The sequence below is a fragment of the Pinus tabuliformis genome, chromosome 7 (assembly GCF_031772625.1).
Source record: "Pinus tabuliformis cultivar Carrire ecotype Pingquan chromosome 7, CPIR1, whole genome shotgun sequence".
In the NCBI taxonomy this organism is placed as follows: domain Eukaryota; kingdom Viridiplantae; phylum Streptophyta; class Pinopsida; order Pinales; family Pinaceae; genus Pinus; species Pinus tabuliformis.
The window spans coordinates 687,850,289-687,863,292 of record NC_142293.1 but is presented as its reverse complement, the minus strand read 5'-3'; the positions used below and the strand labels follow the sequence as shown (position 1 = coordinate 687,863,292).

General features: G+C 41.4%; 1 protein-coding gene across 17 annotated transcripts in view; it reads left to right on the top strand.

The window, feature by feature from the left end:
* The window catches only part of LOC149249361 (NADH:ubiquinone oxidoreductase, 17.2kDa subunit), a 222,395-nt gene that overhangs the window by 34,630 nt on the left and 174,761 nt on the right, over positions 1-13,004 (top strand). For all 17 annotated transcript variants that reach the window (XR_016266761.1, XR_016266762.1, XR_016266759.1 and 14 more), the window contains one exon: positions 5,908-5,959. Coding sequence is in view for 10 of the 17 variants with exons in the window: in XM_089458674.1 (XP_089314800.1) it covers positions 5,908-5,959 (52 nt within the window). In the remaining 7 variants the exon portion in view is untranslated. The remainder of the gene's footprint in view (positions 1-5,907; positions 5,960-13,004) is intronic.

Here is a 13,004-nt window from a genome sequence, read left to right as displayed (position 1 = left end):
TTTCTCGGAGGGACTATTTTTGGAGGAAAACAACCCCAAATTTCCCTCAAAACAACTTCAAAACTCATTAAAATGCATTTTTTGGGGTTTATAGTTGCCCTGCCAATAAACTGGTCGGTTTGTCCTCTTTTTTTGGCGAAATGGAGGTCAAACCGGGTTTTTCTGCCGGTTTGACTCGGTGGGCTAGCTAACTGGCCGGTTTTTAAAACACTAGTCGAACCTCAATTTTTTTTAAGGTTCACCAAAATTTGAACCTCAAGGTTAAAGTTTGATGAACCTTGCGACATAGGCAACAATCAAGAGGCAGGAGCAGAAGAAGCAGAGCAGAGAAGAGACAACGTAGACGCTGTGACGCAGAGGGACAACTCAAAAGTTGAGACACTGGGACCGTGTAGTCCCTACGCAAAAGTTGACGCAATGAATGATAGAGGGGACAACATGTCCTCTCCCAGATCAGAGTCTCGCCAAGGGGTGTGAGAAAGTTGTATGTAAAATTCTCACAAAGGTATCTTTAATATTCTGCTAGTTGCATCTTGTACATGAGATTTTTGCTGAAGATTAATAAAGAAACCTCCATCTGCTGCACCGGTTTTCCCACACTAGGTTTTTCCAGGGACGATTGTCCAAAAATAACTGCCATTGTGATTATCCTTTTGCTAGTCTTTTTCTTTGTAGTATTTTATTTGTGAAGGTTGCAGTAGAATTTATTTTGATATTTGCCGAAGAAACACAGTGAATAACTTATTTCTGAATTAATAAGTAGAAGAAATAATATCAATCACTGTAGTTGGATTTCTATTTTGAAATTTTCACAACAACAAGTGAGCTAAACGATTTTAGACAGGTAGAAGTGGCTTCGGGGGAATTTCAGTTTGTCGAATCAAGTGTTGAGGAGTGCAAATTTGATTTAGGGGTCTGCGTGACTAAGTTAAAAGTATATGTCACAGCCCTAGGAACTTATGACCTCGTCATATGGATGGATTGGTTGGAAGCTCATCAATCTTGGGTGGACTATTATGGAAAAATAATTCTCTACATAAATGATGAAGGAGAGACGATCCAAATCCAGGGTATTAAGAGAAAGGTATCTTTACGCTTTATCTCAGCAATGCAAATGACGCATTGCCTAAGAAAAGGTTTCCAGGTATATGCAGTAAAGGAAGTAAGCAAGGAGAAGGGACCATCCCTAGGGCAATATCTTGTGTTGTTCGAATTTTCAGATGTTTTCCAAAATAATTGCCAGGATTACCTCTTGAGAGGGAGCTTGATCAATAGAACTAAAATAGATCACATAACCTATCTCTAAAATACCCTACAAAATGATGGCTCCGAAACTTCAAGAGTTACAAATTCAACTGAAGGAACTACTAGATATATGACACATCTGACCCAGTATTTCACATTGGGGAGCACCCCTAAATTTTGTCAAGAAGAAGGATGGTTCCTTGTAGCTATGCATAGACTATCGAGACTTGAATCTGGCTACAGTAAAAAATAGATATCCAATGCCTCGAATTGATGATCTCTTCGATCAAATGAAAGGAGCTTCTATCATTTCAAAAATCGATCTATGGTCGGGTTATCATCAATTAAGAATCAGTGACAGTGATCGCATTTCGAACACGCTTTCGGCATTACGAGTTCACGGTGGTACCATTTGGGTCGACCAATGCACCAACAATATTCATGACTCTTATGAATAGTGTTTCCGCAAGTATCTCAACCACTTTCTACAAGTCTTCTTGGATGATATTCTTATCTACTCCAAAAATGAGAAGGAGCATGAAGAACATTTGTGGATAATATTATCTTGCCTCAGGGAGTACTAGTTATACGAAAAGTTATCCAAGTGTTCCTTCTTTCAGAAGGAGATTCATTACCTAGGTCATATAATATTTAGTGAAGGGATCTCAATAGATCTTGAGAAGGTAAAGCAATCATGGATTGGTTGATATCGAAAAATGCGCATGAAGTACGTAGGTTTATGGGTTTAGCCGGATAGTATCGAAGGTTTGTATAAGGGTTCTCCAAAATTACAAACTCAAAGCCTATCACAACCCTCTAACACAAAGGAGTTAGGTACGAGTGGACCGAGGAATGTCACATCGCATTCACTAAGCTTAAAAGATTGTTGACCAGTGCACCAATCTTGCGAGTGCCTGACACGGACAAAGACTTTATTATATGTAGCAATGCATCCAAGCAAGGATTAGATGTAGTATTTATGCAAGACAAAGGAGTAATAATGTATGCCTCAAGGAAGTTAAAGCCCCACATGAATTAGAATTGGCTGCGGTAGTGCTAGTGTTGAAGATATGGAGACATTATTGTTTTGATCTCCCTATGGGAAATTTCTCTGCTCCCTCCTGGCAACTCGCATTGTCCTTCTGCTCTGGAAACTAGACTGTGTAGCTCTACATTGTGAATCTTCTGGCTGGAATTACCCCTGCATACTGCAACTGGGCAATTTGCATTGCCTGTGTCACTGCAACTGTCTCTTGTGTACTGACTGCAACTAGCTTTGCTGACACTGCATCTTGCTACTGTGATACTGTGGGCTCCTTAAGCAAAGGTGATGGGTCCCGCTACAATAATCTAGAACTGGTCTGACTGATCTCTTTGTTGCAATTGCGTTGGACCCTGGCAATCTTGATATGCAAGAGAATCAAACTCCACCTCCTCTTGGATTTGGTGCTTCACTATCTCCTTTTGAGCCTTGTCCCTTACTCAGACCTTTCTTCACTTTGCATCTTGCACTTCCTCCAGCACTTGTCTTCGGCAACTGGAAGTCGATTTGCTGCCCAGATCTGCATTCTGGCTAACTCGCATGACCTCCTCTGGCAATCTTGTACGACCATCTTTGCAAAGCTGCAAAATCTGCGAAACTCTAATAATCTGGAGACTGAAACTAGAAATATTCTTCTCTTCCCTGCTCGACTTTCTTTGCTACTCGTATTCCCTCTGGAAATTCCCAAATCTGCTATTGCTTGCCTCCAGATGTCTCTTCTTTGACAATCACTCTGCTTGCTACCTCAAGTGGGCAACTCGCTCAACCTGTCTGAAGTCCTACAGAATCTGGCACAGGATTTGTTGCTCTTGAAGCTCGCACTTATTGACTGGAAAAATTGCTATGAATTTTTGCAACTTGATATCTCAGATCTCCTCCTGGAACTAGATTTGGAAACCCTCTAAGAATTTCTGGAAATTCCTCTTCCTCTGTGTGCTTTTCTCTTCCACTTAACGCTAATCTACTACCTCAAACACTGCTGCAAACCAACTGTGCCCAGATCTGCTCATAGGAACTACTTCTTGGCAACACCACTGCCTGTTGGAACTGCTGCTGAGCTTGTCCAAACTTTTCCTGCCATTGCAACTGGAAATCGAACCCTTGCCCAATAATTCGCACTGGCTGGCTGGACCTTTGCGTAAACCTGGAAATTGTGCTGCAGAACTCCCTCTGAACCTGCATGAATTTCTTCATCGCTTCTGATTTGTCTTCATCTCTGCTCTGATACCATGTGAAATTTCCTTGAATTTCAAGCACGTGAATTTTATTCTTCCAACTGATTAATTATGCAGTTTATTTGCCACAACAAACAACAAATAAATTATACTGCAATTCTTCACAAATAAAAAATGTTGTGGAAAATAAAATGTTGAATCTGAGAAATATAGAGCACGCACACAATAAAATTGACATAGTTATGTTGGACAATTGTCCCTGGAAAAACCCAATGTGGGAGAATTGGTGCAATAAATGAGGGTTTTATTATTATTATGCAACAGTGAAATTTCTTAGTATAATTTGGATGCCAAACTGGGTATCCTCAACAAATAATCTAGCCAAAATTAATAGAGAGAATTTTCTCTCTCTCCATGAGCAATCTCGGCACAACTTGCTTCAGAAAAACTAGCCATCCAAACCCTTGCGCAGGCCCTCACACGCGTGGCCTGAAACTGCCTTTGATCAAGCCATCCTGCCTACTACTGTTGTTGGAAGTGACTCTCCGACCCTTTGGAAAATTATCCCGGCCTTTGGAACCTGATTCGACCTCCTTCTCAGCTAAATTGAACTGCTCACTGAAGCTGCTTGTGCAACCCCTCAGTGGAATTACACTACCTCTTGGAAACTGGAAACTTCCTTCAGAATCACTTCTACTCCTCCCTCTCAGCCTTTGTGTCCCTTTTGGCCCGAACTTCTCTCTTTGCTGAATCACTACAATTGGATAGCTCGATCTGCCAAGGAAACTCGCTCTCCTTGTCTGTCTTCTCCATCCCAATCGAGTTTCTCTTATAATCTCTTGTTGGTAAAACAATGACCATGGTTAGATCCTCATAAATGGCTAAGATCATTCAACTCAATCTGTGTGAGTTTCTAGAGAAATCTCACCATTCTCAATTAATTGTGGTTAATTAATCTCTTTTTGTTATTTTTAGGTATATGTTCTATGCTTAAAGCAATTTATTTCAATTTTCACAGTTAGCTCAGTATCTTTTCCAGATTAGCAATCACATCAACATTAAATTAAACTGCAGATAGAACATAAACATACATCGCAGAAGACAAGCCAAGACAAGAGGACACAAGATGCGGCGCTAGCCAAGGACAAATCCCAATGTGGGGAAACTCTTGATCAATTCTTCTTATACGTTCTTCAATAGTTCAACAGAGGGGGGGAGAGAGAGAGAGTACATTTACAACAAAAGTCAACACTTTGACTTATCTAGATAAGAGCATAGATTCTTAAAGGCATGATTCTTTCTACATACCTGGGAATATGAATATGGTATATTGGAGTAAATCCCCACTCCATGAATGCTTGGTTGATGGCAATGAAAACTGCAGGTTTCCGCTTGTTTGCTTGATGAAAAATGGTCACAGTATCCTTTAGTCCTTAAGAGCTCAATCCTTTTGGTGACTTTTGCAAAATGAGAGTAAAAGAATCCAAAAAAACTGTTTTAAAGTGAGTGAGATAGTGATGGGGCAATAAATTGGATCATCTCATGTTAATTACCTAAATCATCGTGATAATTTCAAAACCTGGAAATTATCATGATAAACTAAGGCATTAATATCACCACTTGGATTTTTAGATGATTTATGGCGATAATGGTGATAATATCATGATAACTGTGACACTAAAACTAACAGTTAGCTCCAGAATCTTTGGGAATCATGTATTCATTAGTGTTCGATCTTCTTTGGTTTACCATTGGTTCTTATTGTTTTGGGATGGACTTGGAAGTTAGCTTATAGAATCTTTGGGAATCATGTATTCATTAGTGTTCGATCTTCTTTGGTTTACCATTGGTTCTTATTGTTTTGGGATGGACTTGGAAGTTAGCTTATAGAATCTTTGGGAATCATGTATTCATTAGTGTTCGATCTTCTTTGGTTTACCATTGGTTCTTATTGTTTTGGGATGGACTTGGAATTAGCTAGGACTATTTCTTTATTTGAGTCTCTATTAATTTGGCATGTTTTTTTAGAAGTAGGAGCTTCATCTCCTAAGGTAACAATTTTTTCATGAATGCCAAATTCCCCGGTAAGGGAAGTTGTTAAAGTCATCTAGACTCTAGAGATATGTTACAACTCTAGATATCAGTTTCCCCATTTTCTAGCACAAGTCTTTAACTTTGATTAGATCATTTAGATATCTGTGCTTGCCTCAAAAGTCTGGCAGGCTGAATTCTGATGTTTTTGGTGAAGGCACAGTAAAGAAAAATATGTGGAACTGTTTCTTCACTCTGTACTGAGGGGCCACCTGTTTGGTCCCTAAGTCCGTTTTCATTTTTCCTATATCATCCACTCAAGATTCATTTTAAAACGAATAAAGCAGCTTGAATATAGTTTTTTCTTATCCTTTTACTCCCGCTTCTTCTCATGAACTAGTTTACAATCTGCAGGAAATGCTGGAGTTAGAAGCACAACGTGAGCGTGTCAAAATGAATGCTGCAAGTATGTGTTTATGCTTCTTTTAGGATATTTGGGGCACCTAATATTCATATATAGTAATTAATATTTTCTTTGGAATATTATCTACTTTGATGATTAATGATAGTCCATTGAATAAGTTACCATTTTTTGGTACCAGGTTTCTTTCTCATGTTTGTTAATCATGGTAAAAAGAAAGATTAACAGGACTGCATTTTATTGCTAAATTTTATACGTGATCTGATTTCATTTTCCTAGCAATTTATTTTATACCCAGAAAATATTTCACCCAGTGAAATGTTTCTATGAAAACTACTGAAAATAAATACACTGGTATTTTAACTTCTAAATAATTTTGCAGTGGAAAATAAATGGGAACCCATTCACATAACACAACTGAAAAAATATGCCCGTCAAATTTTCCTCCACTTTATATTACTCTGGAAAATTAGGGCCTCTATTAACAAGGAATTCTACCCACGGAGAAGACACAGAAATTACAGCTATAGTTTGTGCCACTGTCTGCTCTTCTCTGCTCAGAAAAAACATGCCATCATCAGACTTCCAAATCTCAAATTTTGTGCCACTGACAGTACTCTCTGCCCATCGAAATTTGTACTTCAGGCTAGCAGACTCTGCCTTGAAATGATGCTACAGACCTTTGTTTTCTCCTTGTTTTTTGGGCCTGTGCTTGCCCCTAAAAATATGCTTAGCCTTCTGTATTTTGGGGCCTATCAGACCTCTGAAAAATATGCAGGAGCTCCTCAAACTCAGCGCTAGAACTCACTTCTATACCTTGGTTTGCGTTCTGATTTCCAGCCTAAGACTTCGGCCAGTTTTCCTTGGGACGCATGCTTCTCTTCAAGCCTTGAAACTTTCGCTTTTTCTCCTTCTCTTTGCTGTGTGTTCTCTCCTTCAGCGTAAGCTATCTCAGCCTCCTTGCCTCCTGCTCTCCTCCTTGCTCTTCTCCAACACTTGCACATGAATAAAGAATGCTCTCCTTGCCTTTTTCCTCCTTTTTAGTCTCATAATTGTTAAAATTGGCAACTAGGGCCAAATTCTACTTTGGACAGCTCATTTGATGGAGATAACTATTGCATAGAATTTCTCCTTTCGAGAGGACCAAAATTGACCCCGTGAAAGGGTTAGGTACTATCACTCTTCACTTGAATCAAGGCCAAACCATACATCTACAAGAATTATTGTATGTGCTCGATTTGAAGAACTTGGTGTCTATTTCTGCGATGGAAGATAAAGGCTTCAAAGTAGCGTTCATTGATGGAAAGGTACGTATTTGGCATAGAAACCCTAAAGATGCATTTACCCTTGGATTTAGGGTTGATGGTTTCTATCAAGTTAGTGGAAGTCCTTTGGGAGCTTTGGCGAGTGGAAATCCTTTGGGAGCTTTGGCGAGTAATACTTCTCTTCAATGTGAATAATGGCATCGAAGATTTGCCCGAGTTTAACATGAACCATGAACATGTTTGTCAGGGTTGTGCAAGGGGAGCATTTCTTTCTAGCGAAAGCAAGACAACCGATATTCTTCAATTGGTACATTCTAACCTATCTGGTACCTTGCCCGTGACCTCATTGGGAGGATACATATACCATGCAATCTTTGTGGATGACTACTTATGCAAAACATGGATCTATATCTTGAAGAGGAAGGATGAAGTGTTCAAATGGTTCCGCTCTTTTAAGGCATTGGTGGAAAATCAAACAGGGAAGAAGATCAAGACGTTGAGGACTGATAACGGAACCAAATATGAATCAAATGAATTCAATGACTTTTGCAGAGAGTCTAGCATTAAGAGGGAGACAATTGTTCCATACACTCCTGAGCAGAATGGTGTTGTTGAAAGGAAGAATCGAACAATCATGGAAGCCACCTGTGCCATGATCTATGATCAAGGTCTACCAAAGTTCTTATGGGGAGAAGCTGCCAACACTGTCATATGTGTTCAAAATAGGAGCTCGCATCAGACTTGAATTTCAAGACACCAGAGGAAGTTTTCACTAGTAAGAAACTTGATGTTTATCATTTTAGAATATTTGGTTGTCCAACATACTTTCATGTGCCTAAAGAGAAAATGAATAAATTGGAAGCTTCTGGAAAGAAAGGTATATTCATCGGTTACAGTGAAAATTCAAAAGCATATATAATCTGTGAACCAGGTCAAAGAGATGTGGAAGTATGCTGTGATGTTACCTTTGATGAAGACACTACCCTTGGGAAAGCCAAAGATCTCCCTATCTCAAGGAAGGAAGATTATAATGCTGTCGAAAAACAAGATGAACCTTCGATGGATGAGTCTATGCCCAATATTGATGGTTTGATGGATCCTATTGATCCACCTCCTGGTGATCCGTCTACCTCAAGGAAAATACCATTGTGGCTTAAAGATACTCTCGAAGATGCTGAAAGACATACTGCTCCAAGAGGAACATGTCGCGAAATTAAGAAGACGAACATGTATTAAGGGTATTTGGCTACTACAAGTACTATCGTTCAAGCTGAACCATGCACGTTTGAAGAAGCCGTAAAACATCAAGTATGGAAGGATGTGATGAATGAGGAATATGAATCTATCATGAATAATGATGTATGGGATGTCGTGCCTAGACCTAAGGACAAATCCGTGGTCACCTTAAAATGGCTTTACAAAATTAAACATGGAGTTGATGGAAGTGATGAAAAATACAAGGCTAGGTTCGTTGGACGTGGCTTCTCTCAAAAGGAAGGAGTGGACTACGATGAAATATTTGCATTGGTTGTCCGATATACCACCATCCGATCCATTATGCTCTCACTGCCAACCAAGGATGGATCCTACATCAAATAGACATCAAAACTGCTTTCTTGCATTTCTCACTTAAGGAGGAAGTCTACTTGGAACAACCTCAGGGGTTTGAAGTACAAGATAGAAGGACACATGCCTGTTGACTGAAGAAATCCATGTATGGTTTGAACCAAGCCCTTAGGGTTTGGCATGAAAGGATTGACAATTATCTTATGAAGTTGGGATTAACAAGGAGCTATGCTGATCCAAACCTATACTTCAAGGTTGAAAAGGACATGCCTCTTATTTTGGTCCTTTATGTTGATGATCTCTTTCTGATTGGTGTAGACCCTCTCACTGATCAATGCAAGAGTGAGTTGACTTCCGAGTTCGAGATGAAGGACCTAGGATTGATGCATTACTTCCTAGGCTCGGAGGTCTAGAGTAAGCTAGTAGAGATTTTCCTTTATCAAGTAAAATACATTGTGAAGCTACTAGAAAGATGTGGGATGGTGGATTGCCAGTCTATGTCTACTTCGATGGAACTTAACTTCAAGAAGCTATGTGGAAGTGCTACTGGGCCTGAATTGGCAAACTCTTCTAAATATAGACAACTTGCGAGGGCCCTAATGTTTTTGGTAAACTCCCCACCGGACATATGGTTCGCGATAAATACTTTGAGTCAATTTATGGCCGAGCCTCATCACACACATTGGGTTACTGCAAAGGATCTCTTGAGATATCTTTGTGGCACAATCAACTATGGGTTGAGATACACTGTCGGGAATTTGAGGCTACATGGATATTCTAACGCTGACTAGGTTGGCAGTGTGGTGGTTAGAAAGAGCACGTCAGGATGTTGCTTCTCATTTGGATTTGCTTCAGTTTCTTGGTTGAGCATGAAGCAAAAATCAATTGCTCTAAGCATCGCCAAGGCTGAATATATTGCAACGAGTATGGCCTGTTGTGAAGCTGTTTGGTTGAGGAAGCTCTTCAATGAGCTACTTGACCACGAGCTGGATGCTATTGTTATCTATTGCAACAATTAGAGTGGGATTCACCTTTCAGAGTATCTCGTGTTCCACGACCACTCCAAGCATATTGATATCATTTTTTTCCCCTTGGAAAAAACGTAATTTTCATTGAGATATAAAAATTACATGCTATAAATGCAAAAGCATATGCTGTTTGAGGCTATGCCTGTCAAAAAAATCCTTTCTTCCACGCAGGGAGGCTGTTCACTTGTAATCGTTTATTTTTCTTGTCAAAAAATAAACTGGCCTAGAGCCACCAGTTTTTCTGTCAAAAAAATAGAGTTCCTAAAGTAGCTTGATAATAAATAGGAACATATGGATATTTACATACAGAGGTGTATAAAATAAGCACAAAAAACAAAAAACTATGCTCCCTGAGAGCTCTCTGAAGTGTCTATGTCCATAAAGGGTCTGTGATAAAATTGATAGGCATGCCCTTCTCTGTGCTCCTGAATGAACCAAGTGCCTGGTGTTCTGTGCGCGGCTTCTTTGGATAGGCCGTAATTTGTTTGTGATGATCTTGGCTAATATTTTATAAATGCAATTACACAACGAGATAGGCCGAAAATCATCGAAAGAGGAGGGTTGTCAGCCGTAGGAATGAGAGCAATGAAGGTAGAGGTGAGGGATTCGGGGAGTGATCCACTGACTCTGGAGTGTTCCAAGACCTTTAGGAGATCTCCTCCCAGAGTGTCGAAAAAAGCAGAATAGAATTCAATTGCCCAACCATCCGGTCCTGGACTTTTGTCCTTCTTAAACCCCTCGATTGTGGCTTCCAATTCCCCCATTGAGATTTCTCTCAACAGTTCCAAATTGTCCTCTCGGTCCACGAAACGAGGGAAGAGCTGGGCTACTTGCATGATTTCGGCAATATTAATATCAGGGGGGCCTTATTGATTTGTTTGAAGTGAGATGTTGCAAGTGAGGCCAGCTGAGGGAAGGTATTTACTTGATGGCCCTGCTCATCCAGGAGATTCCAGATAATGTTTATGTTCTTCCTTCCATTTGCGAACTATGGAAGAATTTTGTATTTTCATCTCCCTCTAATAGCTAAGTCGCCCTACTCCTCAACCTCCATGCTTCTTCACAGTCCAATAGAATTTTCTTCCGAGAGGCATAAAGCTCTGCCAGTCTGTTTTTTAGATCAGGCTTGCCGTATGCTCGGAGTGGACCGTTTTCTAATACAACTATTTCCTTCTCAACACATAGAAGGGTTTGGTCATCTTTTATGAGTTTGTTGTGAGCCCAAATCTTAGATTTTGTGCAAAACCCTCCATTATATTGCCACATTCAGACGGGGGCGGGCTTTCCAGAATTCCTTCATCATCTGGGTGTAGGAGGGGTCTTTTAGCCAGGAAGAGCTAAACTTGAAAGGGCCCTTGGGCTTTTGGGGTCCTCCACGAGTTTCCATAAAGATAGGGAGGTGATCAGAAATACCCCCTGAGCCTACCTATTAATTGTGAAAGAAACCCAGAGTTACTAACAACTTCCTTAATAAGAAAGCAGTCCAAACGTCTCGCAAGACTGTCTTCTCCAGATCTATTATTCCTCCAAGTTGGCATAAGCTTGGCAGAAGGGATGTCCAGGAGGTTATGGGTCCCCAATAGGTTATCGAAATAGGCTGATAAGGGATCTTGCTAAGCATGAGAACCCCATGATTCCGAAAAGCCTAAGGAGAAATTTAGATCTCCCCTCAGAATAAGCAGGTCTGTTTGGAGGATAGCAGAGTCAAGGAAATGATCCCAAAAGGTAGGTTTCTGATGGTAGGGCCCATAGATATTAAGAATGCAAAATCTCAGGCCCAACTCAAATGAGAAAAAGTCCCCTCCCAGGTGGCCATGGCCAACCCAACAATTGATAAGACGAAAGGAGCGGGAATTGAAACCCATAATTAAGCCTCCTAATCTTCCATTAGCATCAATTCCAAAAAAACTCCATCTGTTGAACATGGTTTCCAGGAGGAGGGAGGTGGAGTCAAAAAGTCCCAGAGTCTCGTGCAGAAGGATGATGTCGACTGGGGATGTTTGAAACAATCTTCGCATGGCTAGTTTTTTGTCAGGCCTAGCCAGCCTATCTTCATCAGGGAGGGGCAACTGAGGGGTTCATTGCTCTAAGTACCCCATTGATGGTGGCTTGCTTCCCCGAAGCAATTTCTCCGCCTGCTCGAAGTTGAGCCTTTGAGAGAGAAGAGGGACGCCCCCTAGGGAGCTTGGGATAGAGAGGAGTCATCGAGGGATCCAGTCCAGAGGAATCTTGAGGGGAGGGTTTCTGCTTGACCTTGGACCTGGTCTGATAGCGAGGGGGAGGGGGGTCAAACCCAGGATCTAGGGCAATTCCAGAGGGGAGGAGTGGGGGAAGAGGGGATCTCGGAACAGGGGAATGGAGGGGGAGGGGGAGGAGGGGTGTCGACCAAGTGGGGACAAGAGGGTGCCTTCAGAGGGGAGGGGGAGGCCGTCTTCTTCAAAACATTTGCGGGAGATAAATTTACTAAATTATCAGAATCATGAATGCAAGAGGAGAAGAAGAATTGTGCTACTTACCCGAAGAAACCGCTGACCCTACAACCGCTCTTGCCCTGGTGAGGGGAGGGGAAGGAGGCCGAAACGAAGGTCTGCTATGTTTCTTCAGGGGTCCCTGTGACTGAGTTTGATCACTTGGAGTCTGGTCACTCCGATTCCCTTCATCTGTGTTGCTATTTGGCTTTCCCTGGTTCTGGTCGGACTTTGAGGATATTGTCTTTTCAGGTTCCTTGCCACCCAGATCCCTGTTGTTCTTATTGAGTGGGCAGTCCTTATAGAGATGCCCCACCTTGTGGCACCTCCAGCATCGAAAAGGAACCCCTTCGTAATCTAGGTTTTGCCTTCTTGAGAAGTTCCTCCATTGGATTGTGATGTATTCCTGTAACCCACCGCTGGTATCAATGTGAACTAGGATCCGAGCATACGCCATCTTCCTAGTCTCAAGATAGGACTTATCATATTCGAGGTAGGTTCCCAGAGAGTTCCCGATGCGTCTAAATATGTCTTCAGACTAGAATTGCATGGGCAGCCCAAGCAATCTAACCCAGAGAAGGCTGGCCCCTAGCTGCTCTTTCTCCAGCTCACAAAGAGGAGTCCATCGCCGGAGGAGGACCAGGGCTTGTTCGATGTGCCATACCATTGAGAGAACCCAATTGGTGTGTTCTGCCCTTGCAAACTTGAGCGCAAACCATCCTTTCACAAAGGTCTATACCATCGAGAGTTCGGCCAGGTGGTT